This window comes from Cyprinodon tularosa, unplaced genomic scaffold, assembly GCF_016077235.1.
Source record: "Cyprinodon tularosa strain WSP-4 unplaced genomic scaffold, ASM1607723v1 ctg425, whole genome shotgun sequence".
Lineage (NCBI taxonomy): Eukaryota > Metazoa > Chordata > Actinopteri > Cyprinodontiformes > Cyprinodontidae > Cyprinodon > Cyprinodon tularosa.
In genome coordinates this window covers 798,823-811,931 of record NW_024039147.1, presented here as the reverse complement: position 1 = coordinate 811,931, position 13,109 = coordinate 798,823, and the positions used below count along the sequence as shown (strand labels likewise).

At 35.0% G+C, this 13,109-nt stretch overlaps 1 protein-coding gene across 1 annotated transcript in view; it reads right to left on the bottom strand.

Moving 5' to 3' along the window:
• Positions 1-13,109, bottom strand: part of si:dkey-112m2.1 (transmembrane protein 132C) — a 249,902-nt gene that overhangs the window by 26,408 nt on the left and 210,385 nt on the right. Inside the window, exons 6-7 of the mRNA XM_038299355.1 lie at positions 9,966-10,109; positions 2,256-2,464 (exon numbers count right to left, since the gene is read on the bottom strand). Coding sequence (XP_038155283.1) covers positions 2,256-2,464; positions 9,966-10,109 — 353 coding nt within the window. The remainder of the gene's footprint in view (positions 1-2,255; positions 2,465-9,965; positions 10,110-13,109) is intronic.

Genomic DNA, 13,109 nt, shown 5'->3' with positions numbered 1-13,109 from the left:
TCAAATTCAATCTTAACACATTCCCTTCACTTGACATTTTCTATCAGAAGTCAAGTCGCATTTGGCCATCTTCAATATCTGCTTTACAGTAAAACATCCTTAATATATCTAAGGTGTTTCATAAGTTTCATTCAAAAATAACCTTTCCAACTAATAAATGTACGTAATGCTCTTTCAGTAGAGAAGTGGCTTTCTCCCTCGCAAACCTCCTATGCCCCATTATGAACTTTAACATTTCACATGCTAAGGGAGGCTTGCAGGGTGTAAAATGTTGCTCTTGGGTTTAGTTCCATCTCTGACAGCACTGTATATTTTGACACTGACTTGATTTGATGTCTTTTCCTGAAAAAAAATTTCAATTTACTTTTTTTATATCCTTTCTTACAATATGATCAAAGACTTAGGATTCTCAAATGTACTTACTGGTGTTATTCCGTACTATAATGTATGAACATAAAGTTTTTATCCATAATAAAAACATAAACTTACTAAAAAACCTACTGATGGTCTTCAAGTCAAGTGCATATGAATTACAGTTTTTCTTTGCTAACTTTCGTACAAACTTTTGAGGCAATCACTGCAAACAAATGATTCCTGTAACTGTCCCACTCCTATAATTTGGCCCACTCCTCATAAACAAACTGCTCCTTTTGTCTAAGATTTGAAAGCTCTCTTTACCAGATGGCATGTTTGAACTCCTTGCAAAAATGTTTAATAGGATTTAGGTCAGGACTCATAAAATGCCATTTCAGAAAGTCCAATGTTTTTCTCTTAGCCATTCTTGGGTGTTTTCAGATGTATGATTTGGGTCATTATCCTGTTGCAGGACCCATGACCTGCAACATTTCTGACACTGGGCAGCACTTTTCTCTCTAGGGTATCCTTGACAGTCTAGAGATTTAATTCTACCCTGCATAGATTAAGGACACCCTGAGCCATATGAAAAAAAGCTGCCCCAGTACATAACAGAGCCTGTGAACATAGATCTTTGATGCTCGCTGAACATAGAGCCTATGTGCCTGACAAAACTTTCCCTTTGTCTCATCTGTCCATAGAAGATGCTCTCAGAAACTTTGTGGCTTGTCAACATGTAGTTTGGCAAATCCTAGTCTGGCTTTTAGAAATAATTGTTCCCCAAATAGTCCACATTGCACGTGTTGCTGTTCAAGTGTTTACTGTTCATTAGTTGATTTAAGACAATTTGTGAATAAATATACAAGTTATTGCATTTCATATGGTGTTAATGTAAATTTAAATGCATTTTAACTTACATTAACACCATATGAAATACATTATTCACAAATTGTCTTAAATCAACTAATGAACAGTAAACACATGAACAGCAACACGTATAAATAGTGTCCTCCGATTAAGTCCAGTTTTGCTCAAACAACAACAGATAGGGCAATCTGATGTCTAGGTTGGATTAATAGCTTTGGAAGTTTTTCTGGGCTCTTTGATCTATCTCTTTGTTTGTCTTCAGTTTTCCTCCTGCTGCTACATTCAGGGAGGTTGGCTACAGTGCCATGGATCTTATGAATAAGATGTTCAACCCATGTTCAAGGAACATTAACATACTAGTCTATAATGTTAATTCTAATTTCCTGAGACAGCTTCTTCCTTTGCTTCCTCTGGTCCATGTTGAGTGTGGTACACACCATGTCACCAAACAGCACAGTTACAACCAGAGCTGGCTGATTAAAGATTTTGATGTTAATTAGTGAACGACCCTTGATTTAACATGTCACTTTAGTAACATAATTTTTAGGTTTTTAAAGGGGTGCCATCAGTTTTGTCCATGCCTGTTTCATTTGTTTTATTTCTATTGGGATAAATATTTTAAAGGGGTTAAAAAATCAACGTCTAACTTTTACTTATTATCATAGAATTTCAATTTAGAATTGCTATTTTTTCAGTTATTTTTTCAGTGAGCATTGTGTTTTTTATTCTTTTTTCCACCGAGGGGTACCAACAATTTTGACCAAGTGTAATATTTTCTTCAAACAAAAACAGCACTTGGCTGGCAACAACTTTACTTTAGTCTCATATTTTAATGCATGGCTATATCATATGATCTGTTGTACCTTTGAAAAAATGGTTAGACTTTTTTAGTGCAAGAAGGGAATGTGCACAAAGGTAAGATAAGGTCTCTTGTGTGGCAATTCTTTACAACTTTTTCTTATCTTTTTTTGTGTTTCAGTGTTTAGAAAACAGAGAGGTCAGTGGCCACCAAAAAAGAAAAAAAAATGTCTTACCTCCTGCTGCCAACACTAACGGGGATTCTCCAGCCCTTAATCTGACTGAGTTCAGTGTCAGCTACATCTATCAACAATGGTAGGCGGGGGATCCATACACTCATCTCCAGCTGTGCGCTCAAAAAACTGTAGGTGAAGTTGAGCATCACCCTTTTCTTCCCTCTTGTCTCTTTTCCATTGACGTACACATAATCACAGCGCTCGGATACCTGATGACAGAGAAAATACCACAAAAAAACAAATATGTTTAGTAAGAGTAAATATAATATAATATAATAAAATATACTATATTCTAAACAAGATATTTTTGAATACTATTTAAAATATTTTGCCATTTTGGGCATATTAATAAAGTTTATTTTTATTCTTTGGAAGAGAATAAAAAATGCTTTCTTTCTATGTCTTTTTGCATGTTAATTTTTGGACTTGGTGGGAGAAAAAACTTGACAGGGCCTCAAATTTAGGTTATTTTCTGAATAAACCTAAATCAATTTATGTACTTTTTCAAACACTTACAGTATAGGTCTTAGTCACACTGATGTTTTCCTAAGTTACTTTCTAAGATATTTTTAATGCGGTTAGATTTTATGTAATCAACATATAGAAACAAAATCAAAGAGATTAATTTGCGAATGCCTTAAATGTAATAGCCCACAATAACACAGAGCAAATTTAGGTTAGCCATCTATATGCAAGTCAGTCCAAAACCTGTTACAAGACATAAAAGCAAAGACACAAAATAATAAACTAACTTATTTTTTTAAACAATTAATAATAAAATAATATAAATCAAAGTCTACTTTAGTCTATCAACAATAATCAGACAATCACTTAATTAGTCTTCTAAATATATAGTTTTTGGACCTGAAGAAGGGAACATGTTTTTTTAAGACCTGATTTATAGAAGCCAACAGTATCTGCATATGCTGTGTCAGATTTTCGGGGAGTACATTTAGAGCTGAGACCATAAAGCTAAATTAAGGTTCCCTTTGTTTTCTGGTAAAATTGGCTAACAGAAATGGAGCTCAGGCGGAAGTTCAACTGAAGAAACATCCACTTACAACACAGCCAATCAGCTTCGAACCACATCTCCACGAAAGCCAAGCAGCATCCAAAGTTCATCTTAAAGGCCTCCGATACGCACCTGTCTGCTCCTGTGCGCAGGCGGTGGATGCGTAGTGACTTTATTCAGATGACACTGTTTCAACCCACCTCCAGCCCGTCCTCCACCATCCCAGCTAAAGATTCACTACCGTGTCATTCCTCCCGGACGCTTACTGAGTTCCCTGTCTCTGAGTACCACTCCGGCAGAAGACCGCCATGTTGAGCCTGGTTCTGCCAGAGGTTCTTCCCAAAGGGGAGTTTTTCCTCTCCACTGTCGCTTCATGCTTGCTCATCATGGACAGGTTCTCTCAACCTGTGTTATCCAAACTGGACTTCATCTTCCAGGTCCCTGAGTAAGCCTCTAGAATCAGCTCACGCAGTCCTCTGGATCTCCCCATAAAGCTCAGCATAACGTCTCGCTAACCAGCAGTCTACAGACTGACCAACTTCATCTATCTCCACACCACCACCAGTTTCAGGCCTGGGGGGAAACAGCCCTAGTCTTTGCTCCTGTTCATGCATATCTATCAAAATTAGGTGCTATGCTTCCTGCTGAGGTCCAAGCGCCAAAGACAAAGTAATTGTATCAATAAATTTTTCCTAATTTTCCTTTCTCTTTGTGTGAGTTTTTCAGATTTAAATGACAAATAACCTGTTATGTTTACATGGCTTTGTTGGGATCTGGGGATGTACCACCTTTCTCCAACAGAGTGCGCCGTGGGTCTCCTGGGCTGCAGCCCTCCAGCACACCTGGAGCTCGTCTGCTCATCAGGGGACCTTCCCTACATAAGCAGCTGCCAGACCTTCCTTCAACGCCGCAGTGTTGACCTAGTTTTGTTAGCGAACCTGAGCCTCTGTTACCTGAAAGAATCTTTGTTATCTCAAGAGAGAAACCCGATTCTAATCTGCCTCTGTCTTTGCTCACAGGAAACCTGTCTCAAGTCTGAAGCTCTGGATGAGCTTAACCTGCCTGCCAGCCCTGGTGAGCCAAACCTGAAGATTCCAATCTGGATTTCTCCTGCTGCTCTCAGAGAAGAGCTGGAAACTCTGATCAAGGTCTGCCATTCAAAGTCAGAAGCTAGACGCTGCTGCTGGCCTGGACTTCTTCAAGGTAGACTCTGAATTATCTAAAGACTCAATAAATCATCTGACTGCCTGGCTAATCAAACTGTCCGTCTCTGCAGACATCAGTGAACCCAACCCGGACCAGTACCTGAACCAGTTCATGTCTTTGTGTGAAAACCTTTTTCAATAAACTCTGTTAAACTTTTATTCAGCCTCCGTTTGTGTTCTGCATGTGGGTTTAGCTTTAAACCAATCATGACAGGCTTCTTTGACAAGAAACCTGGGAATACGTTTTTGCCCAAAACATTTTGGGGCTTCATACACCAGGAGTAAAATATTAAAATATAACCATTATGTAAAGTGAGGTAAGAACCAAGGGGGATACCAAAGCCATAAACTTATCTCACAAAAATAAGAGCAACTTTTTATTTGTTGGTTTACTTAACCCTAATTTATTTAGAAGAGCATCCATTCACTTTTTCGGAACAAAGACTCCTCTCTTTGATATTACGGAAACATGGACTGGGGAACTTGATTGGGCTTTAAATACATAATCTTAGAAAAAAGACCACAAAAGCCCAAAATAACAGACAGACTGTTCTTCCCCTCAGTAAAAATCACTATTAGCTAGTGAGTTCTAAATAATGACCTATATTAAAGCATCCCAAAGAAGGCATCTCATTATTGTTCAAAGCAGAACACTTTTTCAAGTCCTCTGCAACCTTAATGTAAAAAAAAAAAAAAAAATAATAAAAAATAAACTGTTGGTATTGGTTAGAGACAGATTTCTAAACTCAATGTTCTCGAGAGTAATGCATACATAGGGCATAACACTCGTGGAAAGATCACTCAACTGCAGTGGTCCCCATGCAAACTGAAGTACAAAAAGAAATTGGATAATTAAACTGGTTTAACCATTTACCTGCAGAACTATGGCACGGTCCAAATAAATAATGGAAGAATAAAATTAGTTGTTCAGATGCTGTTTAAATTCTACTTAACATTACTTTTCGAGGGGAAGTTATTAGTTATATTGAACATGGTGCAGGGATTTGTTCTGCATATGTTACTGGTAGATGTTATATATTTCACTTAAGGATAAATAAAGAAAATATCAGAAATGCTTTGCATGCTAATCACATAACAAACAATATTGTTAATTGACTCCAGAAATAGAAAACAAAGATTTCTTGCATGTGTGCATTACCAAGGCTGTTACCAACATTTGCTTGTAATCTGGAGTGAGTCATTTTAAGCATATTTATTGAGTAACTGAGCAATTATTAATTTCTGAAGTACTTTAAGAATGAATCTGGGTGCATCTGTAAATCAGGCATATGTGTATGTGCAAAGCATCCTAACATTGGGAAGTAGAGGGACTTTGGTCCAACTAGACAGATGGAGCTCTGCAAAGACACCAACCTGTTTTATCCAACTAGAGAACAAAATTCTCTGAACTGCATAATAGCCAGCTGGATGAAGCATAAGTCCAATCAGTTATCAAAGTTTTTTAGAAGAAGTTCCAACACAGAGAATTGTATGTTCAGGACATCTGAAGTACTGGCAGTATGTTGATATTAAAAAAATGTTTTCTAAAACATTCTTATTATGTTCCTTTAAGGATTGTTCGACATGTTTTTTGTTTTTTTTTGTAAATTCATCGCTTTCATTTTAAACTCCAAAACCCTCAAAAACTTGATTGGCGCGACTGTTAATTTCAGCACAAGCCCTCAGTGGTGACAATCGTCTCTTTCTAACAAACAAGTCAAAGGAAAGCTGTCATTCGTCTCCACGTCTTTGCATGTGAGTTGGCAGCTTTAGCTCTCAAATGGTGCAAGATCACCCTGTCTCTCTGCAGAGCAAAACTGACAGCTCTGTGTCACTCAGCTTCTCCTCCTCCTCACTTTCATTAAATTTTTCCTCATTGTCTCCCACTCATCGACTTTTACCCTCAGTCAAATTCCCTATTATTCACATCTCACACTTTTTTTAACAGCATTTCTGCAATTAGAACAGTTTACTCAGAGTGAAAGCTAAGGAAATATTTTAAAATTCATAAAAATGTTTTATTAAAGAAAAGATGGCTCAAGGAAAAGAAGTAAACAGCATAATCTAGATGTTTATAACCAGGTCTTTCCTGATTTTGGGAAAACTAAGCCCCATAAGTGATGTTATTAACATGTGGGCAGCAATTATTATTATTATTTTTTTAATACTGTCACTATGACGAAAAGTGTTGAATCCTCTCTTTATATTTTCATTTAAATAAGCTAATGTAGACTTTAATTATCTGTCATTTTTTCTGAGTAGTGTAAATTTAGTAGCTCCATAATTGACATGAAACTATTAGATCTTAAAATTAGATTATATCAATATATTGCTTGGTTATCTTTCTTATATAAATCCAAGGTATACTGTATTCAATTGTCTGACAGAAAGTCTGACAGGAGCAAGCCAAATTAAATGAATGTAGGTAAGACATTTTTATATACAAAGAGCCTCAGGTCTTTAATGTAGATTAATTTATGCGTTTGAGACACTGCACAGAATAGTTTGTTCTAATGTCTATAGTTATTTCAAGCCACGCTTCTCTACTTTCATTCTCATTAGCATTTATACAGCAAGACAGCCCGTCATTCTAGAACCTCCACAACAAAAGTCTCCGCACTGGATTAAAAAAGTTCAATAGGTTAATGCAAAATACAATTTAGCTGCCAATAAATATTTTTCATCATTTACTGATTGCTACCGGCTTAAATGCATGACAGGACTTAAGCTCAGTTTTTGTAAGTATGTTTTAGCAAAAGGTAAGGTTTTTAAATTATAAAGGTTTTTAGGTTAGAAGTTAGTCATTTTGAACCATTAATACTACCTTTGGTCTGAAAAGTTTTATGTAATTACAACCAATTCTCTATTGTTTTTCTCTGTTTATTTTTTATTAATCCCAGAAAAAAGTCCTTAAATATTTTTTTAGCCGTCTGCAGAAAATTCATTTACCTCAGGAATCATTTACAAACAGTTATGGTTAATGGATTAAATATCTTTTATGTCTAGTATAACCAAAAAATACATGACAAGAAAATAAAAACGATGTCTGACTTGACCTTCCCTTGGGTTACATTGCAAACTGTATCTAAAACCATTTAGAACGTCCATGGAAGCAATGCGCTTTATAAAACAAAATCTGTTGGATTATTACAATAAATCTATCTAAAAATAGAATTGAAAGAAGAATGATAATGAACAATACTTTCAAAGGCAGAACAAACTATATGTAAGCATCTGTCCTTTTGAAATGTGTGTAAATGTTAGTAAACTTCAACCACCTTCTTTTGTGTATGTGCTTATGTTTTCATAAGTTGGTATCTTTTAAAAGAAGTACCTCCAAAAATAGGAAAAAGGACATTTGTAAAGCTTAAATGGGTAAGTCAAGGACATGTAGTTTCAGAAAGACGAAAAAAATCAGAAAACATTTCAGGGATCGACTCAAATTAAGTTATTGTTAATCTTTTTTAAATTTCAGATATCTGTACAATGCTTTTTCGAAGTACTTTAGTCCACTAATAATACACAGACCTGTTTTTGGCTGAATAAAACAGGACTTATATTACATGCCAGTAAGTTGAGCAAAGAAACATCTAACGAGTGAGCTAAAAATTATTCATTCTGGTCAAGAAAAATATATTAGTCTCAGGGATAAAAAGTGTGTAAATTTTAGAATCCTTTGATAATATATTTTTTTTAAATATAGGCTGCTGCTTAATGTTCCCAAAAACAAATGTATGAGCACTTGGAGCACCAAGTCCCTGACCCTCAAGGTCAGCATCACAATGTGTGGTACCGTTTCAGCGGATAATGAAACCCTGTGAGAGATGAACACTGTCGCTTCTCTTCTCTTTGATCATCTATACTACATATGTATTGCTACGTGTACATATTTTTGTTTTAAGAAGCCAGACAACGTTGTTATCTTTCACAGTGCTACTGAGAAAAAGTATTTTTAGGTTCTTTACAATTTTCATTAGGATATATTTTAATGTTCTGTTTAATAACTTTTACTTAGTTTCACTTATTTTAAGTTTGGTACTTGAGAGGAATAATTTGAAAGCTGTTGGTGATTGCAGGAAAACCAATAAAATCTTCTATTTGACCCTTTTTCTACTCAGATGTATGAAATCAAATGCAAAATATTTACATTTTTTTTAATCAGCAATTATGCAACTATTTTTAGAAGCAATATTTTTTTCTCAGTTTACTGTTATAAAGCTATATGTGTGACAGTGTGAAAAGGCATATTGGGTTCTAAAAAATTATGCAAGTTCCCCCAAGAAATGCCAGCACACACTACAAAAAGTAGTTTTAAAACACGTTCACAGCTAAGTGTATTTTACAACCTGCATTTTTTTTTTTAATTACCTTAGACGTTGACATAACATACAACTTGAACAATCATAATCTTATACTAGTAAATATACAAAGTAAAAATAACTCATTAGAATGTATATCTTCTTCAAATGTTTTTGAAGATGTACTAAAATTATAACTATGTTTTAAAAAATTAAGCTGAAAAATATGACTCTTTTAGAGCTTGATTAGCCATTAATTACCATTCATTCATCAGACTAAGCAAAGACTAAAATGTGCAACTATTCACAGTAGTCACATTTACCTATACAAGTGTGTGGATGTAAAGGAAAATAGTTAACTATGATGTCAGATAACATTAGACTTTTTCAAGTTACGCTAAGTCTCTTATTTGCCTACTGGTCCTTGTGGAGATAGTGCTTTTGAGTGCATTGAAAGCCAGAAACAAACACATAGGTATAGTTCTATATTTAAGGTTATTTGAATTTACATGGTGGCTTCATGTCAGTGAATATGGATGCTAGAAAAAAAACATGTTTTGTAAAGCAAGCTGTTTGAAAATATAAATATTATTTAAAACATCTTTAAACTGGACAAATTAATTAAAAGCTGCTGTCAGCTGATACCAATGTGCTGAGACAACTCATTCAACAATAAAAGCATCGGAAAAATGTGATATATAATAAAGAACGAATTATACATTTTTTTTCATTATTCGTTTTTAAGTTAAGCTAAAGCTGCATTTTCTTTCAACTTTCTGGGCTGAAGTTAAAAAAGACAAGAATATTATAGTCTACAGTATAGTCTGTAATTATGCAATACTGTTTTCTAACTTCCAGTTCAAATTCTGTATATAATCAAAAAACAGTGATGGTGCTACAATCAGGTCTTTGCTGTTTTGGACGCCAGTTCTTTTCCGTCTGTCATTTAAAAACTTGTCACCTTTACAAAAAAACAGCAGTACAACAACGAACCACTTTTTGAAATATGTTATTTCCGTGTGTGTTTTTTTTTTTTCCGCAATCATTGTGTATGAGTTAAAATACTACATCTGTCAAATTGGGTAAAACTTGGGCAAATCTTTTCTAATGATTCCAAAAAAGTGTTCTTAGGATAGCCTTAAGAAACTCTACTAACAGTGTAATGGTTAAACCTGGAACATTACAACCCACTAACCTTGATAACCTGTTCATCTGTTGATTTGCACTCCACTGATTCTGTAACATCTGAAACGGCTCCATCTGTTCCCACGGTAACCACCTTAACAGGAACAGCAACTGTTCGCCCATTGAGGATAGCCGTGTTCAGGATTTCAGTGTCCTGGAGAGAAACACAACAGGAAACATTGTTACGCATTAGACATGTTTCCATAAGCCGGTTTTAGCTAAATAAATCAGGCTGTGTAGACCCTAAGAGGGTGGCTATTCAAGCCACAGAATAATAGAAGTGACAAGCAGAAAAAAAACTCATGATTTTTTTTTTTATTTCAGCGCACTTTCATGTCAACTTGCATTAAATACATGTATACTTTTTCTCTTCAAGTTAACCTATTATATAAGAATTAGTCCCCTGTTTGACAACATTCACACAAACACAAACAGTATAGAAAAGTGTTACATAATCCTGGTATTGTTATTTCTGTGGTTAAAAGCTTATTTTCAGATTTTCTAGAGAAAGTGCCAAAGTAAAACAGATGCAGCTTTTTGGATACACTGTATAAACTAAGGCAACACTATTTAAAAACTATAGTTAGCAAGTAAAAAGTATAAATGTAAATAATCAGTCAGCTAATGTTCAAGACTCAAATAGTTACTCCATAAACAGAATAATGTTTAAAATCTATAGCTCAATAAAGGTGAAAAAGGAAGCTTAAAATCTTTTTTTTAAATCTATCACTAAACTGGATGGTGTTTACTTTAGTCTTTCACTTTAGTCTTTGAATCGTGAGTTAAATAGCAATTTATTGTTAAAGATAACATTAATAAAATAAGCGTTATCAGCAGGTTACATGGTGTTAGCCAAGCTGGTTTTCTGTTGTAAAATTTCACCAGCATCAGCTCACTAAAGCAGCTTCTATTATCACTGTTATTAAACTTTAAAATTAGAATATATGTTTTACATACTTTTTCAACTTTTAGATGCAGTAAATACTCAAAATAACCTAGAAAGCCAGTCTGATAATGTGTAACAAAACAGAGATAGCAGCGTCTATTATATTTGTCTTTGGGCTCGTCAGCTCTTGCTTTATGTCATGTCTTAAATTATAATACTGTGCGTTTTTGTTTGGACTCAAACAATTTAAGCTGTAGCAGCATTTAATGGCTTCTTATTTGTTTAAACTCACAAATATTGCGAGAATTCACTTTGCAGCCAACATTCTACATTCAAAATTGTAAGTATGGCTTTTTCAATTACTTATTTTGGTATAATCGATATATGTAATGTCAGAATAAAACACATTTCACAGCCATTTCCCCCCAAACCTTTCAATATAATGTTTAAAGATTTTGAAAACTGGAGAAAAAAAAAATGCACTCAAGTTTAAGGAAAAAGATGCACTTGACTAAAAGATAAGTTTTTGTCCAGTATATAAAGTCACAGACTAGACAATGTGGAAAAAGCTGGAAGTTCTAGCCACAGGACTTTGCCCTTAAATTCAAAGACATCCATTAAATGCTACGTATTTGAAGGTCCCATCTTCTGCAATTATAGACAATAGTCACTATCTGAGACCCTTCATGTGAAGAGCCCCTTTGAAACATGCTCAAGTCTCTGAGAAAATGGCAGGTAGTTGTCAGTGGTAATGTTTATTTTCACAGAGATGGCATAAAGCAAAAAGGGTGTGTTTACTCCTCGCTTAAAGGTCTTCGCCACCAAGTAAAGATTATTTTTCTTCCCACCAATCGATTGAGAATAAGAAGTGTGAAAAATGGCAACAGCATGTTGTGGAGAGCTTGCTTACAGTACTAGTCTCACAAGCACAACCTAAAAGAAAAACAGTATGGTCAGCTGTTTTATTCACTAATTTAAAAACATCTGTTCACTAAATGCTTGGCCTGAATCTATTTATAAACCAGAAAAAGGAACTAACACATTTAAAACATTTTCATGAAATGAGTGGTAAAGAAAGAAAAAACATGAACATGTTTTATTAGTTTATTCCTATGCACTGGCCTAGTTTGTTGGACAGGATTCAAAATGTTTATGGTGCCTTCAGATCAGAACGCGTTTTGGGAGTCAAAGCATCTGATTTACATGCAAAATCCTACGGGGGACAGCGTCAGGAGGTCCAGTAGCACGTCTGAGCATCAGGAGTGGCGCATCTGAGCATCTGGTGATGGAGAATCCAAGTGTTTGATGCTGGAGTTCAGCAAATTGAACTTTTGCGGCTGGATGCCGGAGTGTCAAACCAATCAGAAAAGTTGATGCAGGAGTTTTTTGGGGTTCACAGACACTACATGCAAGCTGTTATCGTTTCTGCTGAGCAGTCTGCATATAAAGAATAAATAAATATCAAGGGGTTAAACTCCAAAGGTTTAAAAAAAAGCTGGGAGAATGGATTTTTATGTTGCTATAAAATGCTCTCCAGCTTGTAGCTACGTAACAGAGCAGATAAACAACCAGAGCGCTGGGCATCTAGAGCAACAAAGCGACAAAGCAACTTGACCAGCGTGTGTGAACTCAGAATTTACCACTTTTAACTTGTTAGCATCTATATAAAGCTATATACAGTATCCAATGCATATTTATGAAATTCTCTCTCTCAATTGTTGGGTAACCTGGGAAACGGTTTTATCCTATGAAAGCAAAGAGACTCAATTTCTGGACACAATGTTTACTTTTTTTAAAAGCAGTGTCTCTCTCAGCTGAAGAGATTCACCAGCCGTTGCTCACACAAATGTCTTCTAATGTTGCAGTCATACCAAATTCAGAAAGAAGCCATCATCTTCTTATACAGTGCTTTGAAATATCTAATAAGTATGTCATTATTTTGTTTGAAATGTGACTTTTGTCTTTTATTGTCACCTTAAAACGGTACTAAAATATACATGTATTATCAACTAAATAATAAAATCATGTTTAAATTTTAGAAATTCTCAAAAACTTTGAAGAAAAAGTGATTCCCTTACATTGATAGTTTGAAGAAATGTATCCAGATGGGGTAATTTGAATGCTTCGCAGACCTTCTGCGGTGATGTCTCAAGTATAAAGAGGAAAAAGCTACACATAACAAATAGAATAAGAATGCTACGTTCAACTAAATTGCAGTCATTTAAGAGATATCACCAGATACACTTGAAAGTGAAAGGCCGTACAGAA